The sequence below is a fragment of the Tasmannia lanceolata genome, unplaced genomic scaffold (genome assembly GCF_043159265.1).
Source record: "Tasmannia lanceolata isolate RefF3 unplaced genomic scaffold, GAP_Taslan_0.1 ptg000008l, whole genome shotgun sequence".
Taxonomy (NCBI): Eukaryota; Viridiplantae; Streptophyta; class Magnoliopsida; order Canellales; family Winteraceae; genus Tasmannia; species Tasmannia lanceolata.
Window position 1 is genome coordinate 47,767,761 of NW_027518685.1, and position 9,969 is coordinate 47,777,729.

The 9,969-nt window shown below is 37.5% G+C and overlaps 1 protein-coding gene and 1 long non-coding RNA gene across 3 annotated transcripts; one reads left to right on the forward strand and one right to left on the reverse strand.

The window, feature by feature from the left end:
* The first annotated feature begins 2,042 nt into the window (after window positions 1-2,042).
* LOC143885341 (protein FAR1-RELATED SEQUENCE 5-like) lies at window positions 2,043-6,255 on the forward strand. Of its 2 annotated transcripts, none has more exons than XR_013253210.1 (3): window positions 2,043-2,602; window positions 3,209-5,840; window positions 5,921-6,255. XR_013253210.1 is itself a non-coding variant. In XM_077389472.1 (3 exons), exons 1-2 carry the CDS (start codon window positions 3,234-3,236, stop codon window positions 5,813-5,815), a joined length of 2,481 nt encoding a protein of 826 aa, XP_077245587.1. In that variant the 5' UTR covers window positions 2,778-3,233; the 3' UTR covers window positions 5,816-5,840; window positions 5,921-6,255. The 2 variants fall into 2 exon arrangements, 1 of the variants encoding a protein (XP_077245587.1); XM_077389472.1 differs by lacking the exon at window positions 2,043-2,602 and having other exon boundaries at window positions 2,778-5,603; window positions 5,705-5,840.
* Window positions 6,256-8,045: 1,790 nt separating this feature from the next.
* On the reverse strand, window positions 8,046-9,749 carry LOC143883625 (uncharacterized). The gene is made up of 2 exons (XR_013252446.1): window positions 8,657-9,749; window positions 8,046-8,580 (listed from the first exon to the last, which is right to left on the reverse strand). It is a non-coding gene; the product is annotated as an uncharacterized LOC143883625 (long non-coding RNA).
* Window positions 9,750-9,969: the final 220 nt, after the last annotated feature.

Consider the following 9,969-nt stretch of genomic DNA (forward strand, 5'->3'; position numbering starts at 1 on the left):
GCCAGAGGGAACCCATGGAAAGAAACATCGGAAATTATGAAAAAAATGTGAACATTTGCTGAAATTATGAATCAAGGGCAAAGTTGTTAAAATTATGAGAAAGGGGTGTCTGGTAGGTTAAGGAGGTGTTTTAGGACTTCACCAACCCTTTTCACCTTTTTATCTTCTTCTTTCCCAAGCCACTTGTAGACACCCCATTTTGACCAAACCCCTATATCCCATTTGTTTGTGCAAAACCCCATCAAATCAGTGAGTTAAGATCCCAAATTGCACCATAAGCTAGGTTAGGGTCCCACCAAGGTCCCTGCAAAATTCCGTCGAAATCCGAGCTGATTTGCCTAGCGATCGGACTGTGATAGAAGCGTAGTGTAAATCCTGAAGGGGGGTGAATTATCATGGGAGATGAAGAGCCGGCCCAGAATAGGACACAATTCCATGGTGCGCTTATCAATTGCCGTGTCAACCGCGCGCCAATCACAGCTAGTAGTGACAATATCATCAACCCCTGTTTCCCATAAATACTAGCTTAACCTCTCATTAGAAAGGGATCTAGGGGTTTTCTTGCAAATCTTAAGAGAGAGAGAGAGAGAGAAAAAAACTAAGAGAGAGAATCTAGATCTTGTGCAAAACCCTAAGTTTCTCCGATCATCTCCGGCTAAATCTACCAGAATTCCGACCAAATTTTGACAATATTCCGGCCGTTCATCTTTTTCAGCAAGAACAAGTTTTGATCGGCCTTAATTTTCCGATTAGATCATCTCCATCTCGGGCAAAGCTCCGGCATACTTTTTCTTCTTCGATTATGCTTTTTGTCCTCCTTCTATGCTAGCAAGATCGGTAGTTTTTTCTGGATTGTGTTACAAGATCAGTGCTTAAACAGGTATTATTCTTTTTCTTTCTTTTTCCCTTTCATGTCTTGTGTGTTTGATGCTAATTTTCGAGTACTATTTTGAAAGATTAAAGGTTAGAATTAAGCTTATGGCCTTGATTCGCATTTTTGATTTCCAAGTTTAGTCATTTTTGTGGAGTGCTCATAGATTTCTTTTTAACCTTACATGATGAGTATTCATTCTTTAAATTGAGTTTTGAGATTGTGATTTTGAGCATTCAACTCATTGAAGCTCTGTAAGTTAGGGCTAGATTAAATTCATTGACATGAATTTTTCATAATTTTAGTTATTCTTGTTCGGTAGTTCTGGTATGCTCACATTCTCTTTATAGCAAATCACATAAGGATGATCTATAGTTACTGGAGTTTCTTTTGTTGATTTTTAAAAAATATAAATTAGTAAGTAACAGTGGAAATCATCGGTTAGATTTATGGATCTCATGAATTCACATTTGATCTGGGTGCTAAAAAACAAATTATAATAGAGCTGGTGAGATGTGTAATGATTTTCAGCCGTTAAATACATTTGTACAGTCCATTTAAGCTGGGCTCCCTTCATATTTTACATTTACATCATGATAGTAACAGCCATTTTTTTTATCTCATGAGTGAAATGCATCCTTCTAGTACTATGGTTATGTATGCTTTTGAATATATATATATATATATATATATATATATATATATATATATATATAGAGAGAGAGAGAGAGAGAGAGAACATTTCCTACACACTTGTGTAGGTAAGTTACCTACACACTACCTTAAAATACAGTGGGGGCTCACATTGTTTGGGTGATCCAAACAATTCATTTGAATGGTCCTCACATAGATAGGGTGTCCACAAAAAATCAGATCCATAGGATCATCCCAACCCTATGATTTGTGGAGGTAAAATGGACGTGTATAAACCTTCACAAATTAGTCCATTTTTTGCCTCCATAGTTTGAATGGTTAGGATGATCCTATGGATCTGATTTTTTGTGGACACCCTATCTATGTGAGGACCATTCAAATGAATTGTTTGGATCACCCAAACAATGTGGGCCCCACTGTATTTTAAGGTAGTGTGTAGGTAACTTACCTACACAAGTGTGTAGGAAATGTTCTCTCATATGTATATATATATAGAGAAAAGTGAGTCTGGTCGGCAGACCAGAAAACACTATTCTGCTCCTTCCATCGTTTTAGCCGTTAGATGAGAATTAATTAATCGTGGCCGTTGTTTTATTGCAGAAAAAATCGAGTGAAAGAAAAACCCATTCGTTTCTTCGTTTTTGCTAAAGTTGCAGAGGGCAAAAAAAACCAAAAACCCATTCGTTTTTTTGCTTTTGCTAAAGTTGCAGAGACCAAAAAAACCAAAAAACCAAAAACCCATTCGTGAGGGTGTTTTTGCTAAAGTTGCAGAGGGCAAAAAAACCAAAAACCAAAAACCCATTCGTGAGGGCAAAAAAAACCAAAAACCCATTCGTTTTTTTGCTTTTGCTAAAGTTGTTTCTACATACCAGCAGAGGGCAAAACACATTCTGTTTCTACAAACCAGCAGAGGGCAAAACACCAAAATCCCTTTCGTTTCTACAAATCTGCAGAGGAAAACCCATTCGTTTCTACAAATCTGCAGAGGGCAAAAAAACGAGTGAATCAAAAACCCCTTCATTAGAAAAAAACCAAGAAGCAAGCAAAAACCCATTCGTTTTTTTCAAAGTTGCAGAGGTACCTTTCTCTCTCACTCTCTTCTCTTCGTTTTTTTTTCAATTTCGAAGCAATCGAATGGGGTTTTCAAAAAACCGTACCCTTCTTCTCCTAAAGACCCATTTCAAAACCCATTTGAAGAAGGGTACGGTTTTTGCTGGGTTGGATCTGTAGAAGTATTGGCTTATGGTTTGGTTATGGTTACGGTTTTTTCAAATCTGCAGAGGGCAAAAAAACGAGTGAATCAAAAACGAATTCATTAAAAAAAAAACAAGAAGCAAGCAAAAACCCATTCGTTTTTCCTCTGATTTTGCATCTTTTATTTTCAACTTATCTTTTTTTTATGTTTTGGTTAGGTCTGTTTTGAATCTAGTGGTTTTGATGCTTTATGTTGTAATGGTTGTGATTCTGGTGAAGTTTATTGTTGTTTGATGTACATGATTTTGTTATTTTATTTTTTCAGCTAGACTATTGTTGTTCTGCTTCTTCTTTATTTTGAACTTCTCTTTTTTATGGGAGTTTGGTTTGAAATTGGAGTTATTGCTAGGTGGAAGGGAACAAATTATTTTTGAGATTGGAATGATTTTCTTATGGCTTTTTATTTACTGTGGTTGTTCTTATGAGAAGGGATTGAAGACGTTGTATAGAACCGATGGATAGCAATAATGAGTTGGAACCTTGTGTGTTATCTATTGATCAAATTGATGCAAATATGTTACTTTTGATTGAAGATACAATGTCGGAAGCTAAAGGAGTAAATGAGAAAGTTGGTGGAGATGAAGTAGTTATGGTTGATGGGGGTGGAAATCTGAATGAGGCTGCTTTGGTAGAAGGTGATAATGATGTGAGATGTGGTGGGAACTTTAGTACGCCTATTAAGGATGATTCTCAGAGCAATGCACGTATTGTACCATTTGTTGGTTTGGAGTTTGAGAACGAAGTAGCTGCCTATCAGTATTATAATTTATACGCATTGGTTACAGGCTTTGGAATTCGGAAAGCAAAGACCGCTACTTCGAAGAAGGATACTAAAGTTGTAATATGGAGGAGATTCGTATGCGACAAAGAGGGGTTTAGAAGCTCGAATGATAAGAGACAGGCTGGAAAAGAAGTGAAAGTGTGTCGCCATAAGCGAGAGGGTTGTGAAGCGAAGTTGGACATATCACTCAAAAATGGTAAGTGGGTTGTCACTGCTTTTCAACCCACTCATTGTCATGCTCTCACTTCCCCTGACAGAATACGATTGCATCGTTCACATAATGGATTTCATAAGAGCAATGCCTGTAAGAATTTGATAGATTTGCTCCGAGATAGTGGGTTGCCGCCTGCTGGTATTGCGAGGGCTATTAATGAGTCATGTAAAGGATCAGATGCACAAATCACAACCAATCAAGTGGTTTCCCGTCTGAGAATACGAAGACAGAACAATATGGGGAGAGAAGCAGTCATAGTAGCAGAACATTTCCAAAAGAAACGATCAGAAGATCCAAACTTCTTCTTTTCTATGGAGTTGGATGAGGTGGGCAATTTAAGATCTATGTTTTGGGCGGACGCACGGGCAAGGACTGCGTACCTAACATTTAGTGACGTAATTGTTTTCGATGTTACGTACAAGACTAATAGGTATCAGATGCCTTTCGCTCCATTTACTGGGGTGAACCATCATAGACAGTCTGCCCTCTTTGGATGCGCACTACTAGCAGACGAGAAGGAAGAGACGTTTACATGGTTGTTTGAGCAATGGTTGAGGTGTATGTTTGGGAAGGCTCCTGGTTGCATAATTACCGATATGGATGGGGCAATGCGAAATGCAATTCAGAGTGTATTCCCTAGTACTCGCCATCGGTTCTGCTATTGGCACATCAAGAAGCATCTAGTTGAGCATATTCCAGCTTTTAGAGACCCAACTAGTGACTTCGAAAAAGATTATTCTCATTGGTTTTATAGGAAAACAATATCAGATTCTGAGATGGAGTGGAAAAAGATGGTTGAGAAATATAACATTGTTGAAAAAGACTGGATAGCGAAAATGTGGGAGTCGCGGAGTCATTGGGTGCCGGTTTTTTTTAGAGGCACGTTCACTGCTGGCATGGTATCCAGTTCACGTAGTGAGAGCATAAATGCCTTCTTTGATGGCTTCGTAAATCAAAACACAACTTTACAAGAATTTGTCCAACAATATGATAGGGCACTCGTTGCTCGTCGTAAGTCCGAATCTCAAGAAGACTTCAATACTAAATCAACAAAAGCTGTATTGAAAGGAAAAAATCGGTTGGAAGCCCAAGCAGGAGATTTTTATACGAGGGCATTGTTTACCATATTCCAAACCGAGTTTACTGAAAGTATTGATCTGTGGGAAGATGAGACATGTAAGAATGGCAACGTCACCGAATACATTGTTGGTTTCAGTGATGACCCAATATGGAAATGGTCGAAGGTTGTGTATGAGGAATCTAAAGAGAGTGTAAAGGCTACATGTGCATGTGCGAAGTTTGAAATTGAAGGAATTTTATGTAGACATATACTCCGCATTATGACCTTGAAGCTTTTAACGAGCATTCCTGCGAGATATATGTTACATAGATGGAGTATTGGGGCGAGATATCACGTTGGTGGTGGAGTGCCTACAGGAGAAGAAGATAGTGATGACGCTACTCCTCTGCAGAAATGGTGCCTGATAGGAAAGCATCAACGCCTTCTAGAAGAAATGCAGAGTGATAAGAGTCTCTTCAAGAAGATGAATGAAGCTTTTGATGCTTGGTTAGCAGAATGTGAACAAAATAAGTTGGTTGAGCAAATTTCAATGCCATGTAGTGGCAGCCAAGTGCATTCTAACTTTATCAGGGAAACCCCTGAGATTGTTATTCGCGATCCCAAAGTTGTGAGAGGCAAAGGCCGTCCGAAAAAAGCAACACGGCATAAATCTCCTTTAGAGTTGTCTCAAACCCAACGCAAGAGGAAGAAGTGTGGAATTTGTGGTCTTTTGGGCCACTACCAGACAACGTGTCAAAAGAAAAGGAAGGTTTGGATTACTGCTAACATTTTCCTTTTTTTTTCCAGAAATATTTATTGTTCACGGGATTTAACATGTAGTACCTTTTTTTCTTTAATATGTGTCCATAGATGCCCACAACAGAGGTGCCCACAACGGAGGTGCAGGAGGATGAAGACGTAGCGGAAGACGAAGAGGCAGAGGAGGAAGATGAAGAGGCAGAGGAAGAAGACGAAGACTGAATATAGATTGAACAACAATATGGAGGTAATTTCTACTTCACATGAAATGGTTTATTTGTATCAGTTGTAACGGCCTGATGATGATCCTTATTCTTGTTCATGCAGGGCAAGGCTGACTAGAAGAAAGTGTTTTTAGCAGTGGTTTGTGTTTTTACTGTGGGAATGAAGAAAGTTTGTTGGGTAGGGTATCTGTTATTTTTTTTAGTTTATGTCGCTGCTTCATTTTCTATGTGTTTTGGGTAGGGTATCAATTAGATGACTGCGGCAAAACTGGTCACATGGGTCTGGTCTTTGGAGGGTTCCATATGTTTCCAGTGAACTCTATAAATTTGGAAATGCTGGATAAGGTTTGTGAAATACTCAAAGGGTTTGTGTAATGATTCTACTATCTCTTTAATCTTTATGTGTTTATGAATTCCACATGACCAGTGCTTCCAACACATGGATGTTATGTCTGCTTCAAATGTTCTAGTATGTCAGCCCTCTGAACTTCTATAGCATACATAACTGAAATGTTTTTAATTCGGTAGATATATAGAGTGGTCAAAAGTTCAGATTCGTATTTGAACACGTTAGAGATGGTTTAAATTGTTGACTGTTCTGCTAATCTTCAATGTATTTTACCAATCCTCTGTCAATCCTTTTCTTTTTCTTTTACCAGCCCTCCCAAATGTTGTTTTCCTTTTTTCTCATTCCATGTATTTTTGAACTAGAAAGGATGAACAGGTGCACATGCCACTATTTGTGATCGTTTACTTGTTTCAAGCATTAACAGGTGCAGAGGCCACTGAATCTGAGTTCTAAAAAACAGAGGAACTTCGGATCTCTCTAATTTTCCTCTTTACCACTGCATATAGAAAATTCATCAAGAGCCTTGGATGGAGGGACAATTTTCTTTGTAAAAAGTAATTCCTTAGAGAATGAGTTTTCCAGCATTTTGGTTCACGTGCAATTTCTTTTTCTATGAAAATTGCAACCTATTAGACCCTCTAATTTTCTTTTCCATGAATCCTTGGATGGAGGGACAATTTTCTTTGTAAAAAGTAATTCCTTAGAGAATGAGTTTTCCAGCATTTTGGTTCACGTGCAATTTCTTTTTCTATGAAAATTGCAACCTATTAGACCCTCTAATTTTCTTTTCCATGAATTTTTTTTTCTCCCTGGCCAAGACAGAATCACTTCCAACTATTTACAAGAGAAAGGTCAGTTTTGGATCCTTGCCTTAAAAAATAACATGGGAATCCCTGGATTTGTACAGTTCCCATCAAATGCGGCTATGACTGAGCTATAAATATAATCAAGGGATGTTTGGCGAACAACCCAGTTAGGTGACCAATATCTATTCTGTACCCACATGAATGAATCCATTTGTAGCGTATAACACCACTCCACCTTCCGAATGTAGGGCATGGGGAAAGATGCCTACTAAGGAGAAAACTTACAGCCAAATGCGGCCATTCTAGGACAACAATCATGCTACTTTGTAATGTCATATGATAGTGAATTTGAGAAGGTCTAGACAAGGGCAGTTGAAACGATAATATTTGATTGAAGAGTTGCCTCGGCTCCTCGTTGTTTGAAATTTATTTACCACAAAATAAAACTTGGAAATTTCAATATTATTGATCATAACCTGCCCTACATATTCAACCATGCTCATCAACGATTGCAAAAGTTCATACATTAATTAACTACCCCACGACAAAACCTACACATGTGACCAAGTAGGATATGTGCAGTTACATGTTCTTCATACAGTAACTTCATTCAACTACAAATTTTTCTAGCTTTGCTTAAAATACCAATGCAATTGTATTCTTAAGATCTATCTGATTGCCACACTACAGTCTCCAATATTGATATTACAGACATTTATTGTAACTCTAAGAAATCTCTAGTACCAATTCAACTGCTAAGCAAATCTCTTTTGAGCTTATTTTTCAGCTGCAGAACCTGATTTTCTGGGTAGTAGCCGATCCAAACAACCTATCAACATATCCTGCAAAATGAAAAATCATTGTATTGTGATGGCAATAATTACAAAAGGTTATATTTTTTCATCCAGACCGAGGGATATGCTTCCTCCGTGGCACAAATGCTATAAGGCCACACTGGCCCTTCAAATGAAGGGTTCAGATCATTCAAATTAATCATGTGGTGGGGACCATGACGAACATAGGTGCAATAGATAATGGTGTTTCGAAATAAAAAAGTATAGAAGACAAGAACATAGGTGCAATAGATAATGGTGTTTCGAAATAAAAAAGACAAGTCTTACTACACTTCAAGAAATAACAAGAAGACAAGAACAAAAACACACTCTTTACAACGTATTCCTACAGATAGTCATTTCATTTTCAAAAACCCTGAAATAGGTACCAAAAAGTCAAGAACAAAAAGGCAAGAACTCCAACTGCTTTATTCCACCCCTTTTCATTCTCAAGTACTTTCGAGCGTCGCAACAACACCTTTAATTCACCTACTGCTTGATTCGTCTCTTGCATCGACATGTTCAATCTGGATAACTCATCTCCCAAGCTTCTCAGATGGTTATTGGATTCCCTCTGGCACCCAACCAATCTAGATAATGCATCTCCCAATTCAGCTACCGCTTCCTTCGTCTCTTGCGTCGACATATTCAATTTGGCTACCTCATCTCCCAACCTTCTCTGATGGTTATTGGATTCCCTCTGGCACCCAAATTCCGGCTTGTTTAAAACATCATCTACCCATAAAAAATAATTGCACCTCCATGTAATACCATCCTGCGCGTTATACATATGTAAGTTGGACCTTTGAAATTGCCAAGAAAAAAAATTTCAAATAAACTTCAATACTTACATTGAAATGACAGGAGTAGAAAACCCGTTCTTGGTTATCATTCACATCAGTCTCAGCTATTTTCAAGGTAGCTTTCTTCTGACATTTACATTTAAGTACGGGGATTCTGAACATACTTGACCTTCCATCACTATTTGAAGATGAAGCCATCAATTTATTTTACCTTCCTGCAAAATTAAATAAGAACATGCACCAAGCTATATGGAAAAACCTTGTGAAATGAACCGGAAAGATGAGATCATCCGAGTATTTGTCAAAACCTCTAAAAACCAGTTCAATCTATTTTTGATGTTCATTGACAATAAAAAAATGAGCTACGACAATACAACTCGGAAAGTAGAATGGCAGGATCATCACATCAAAGTCAAGGCCTCCCACATTAGATTCAAAAGAAATAAATAAAAAGTGAGAAATGCAAATATCTAAACGTTTATGAACCCCAAACCCAAGATTGTGGTTTCTGAAATCTGAGCAACATAACTGTCTCTCAATGCCAACAAAAAGGAAAAAACAATGTACCCAATTCTGACATTAAATCTTACTGAAAATGTAATATGTATATCAATTGGGAAAAAAACATAAAATTGCTACTCATGTATCAAAATATCACAGATGCCTCTGAAATTAACATTTGAATACAAAGTGCCACTACATTTCAGAAAAGGAACACTAAAAAACAAAATAATTTGTTGCCTTCCACCTAGCAATAACTCCAATTTCAAACCAATTTGTTGCCTTCCACCTAGCAATAACTCCAATTTCAAACCAAACTCCCATAAAAAAGAGAAGTTCAAAATAAAGAAGAAGCAGAACAACAATAGTCTAGCTGAAAAAATAAAATAACAAAATCATGTACATCAAACAACAATAAACTTCACCAGAATCACAACCATTACAACATAAAGCATCAAAACCACTAGATTCAAAACAGACCTAACCAAAACATAAAAAAAAGATAAGTTGAAAATAAAAGATGCAAAATCAGAGGAAAAACGAATGGGTTTTTGCTTGCTTCTTGTTTTTTTTTTAATGAATTCGTTTTTGATTCACTCGTTTTTTTGCCCTCTGCAGATTTGAAAAAACCGTAACCATAACCAAACCATAAGCCAATACTTCTACAGATCCAACCCAGCAAAAACCGTACCCTTCTTCAAATGGGTTTTGAAATGGGTCTTTAGGAGAAGAAGGGTACGGTTTTTTGAAAACCCCATTCGATTGCTTCGAAATTGAAAAAAAAACGAAGAGAAGAGAGTGAGAGAGAAAGGTACCTCTGCAACTTTGAAAAAAACGAATGGGTTTTTGCTTGCTTCTTG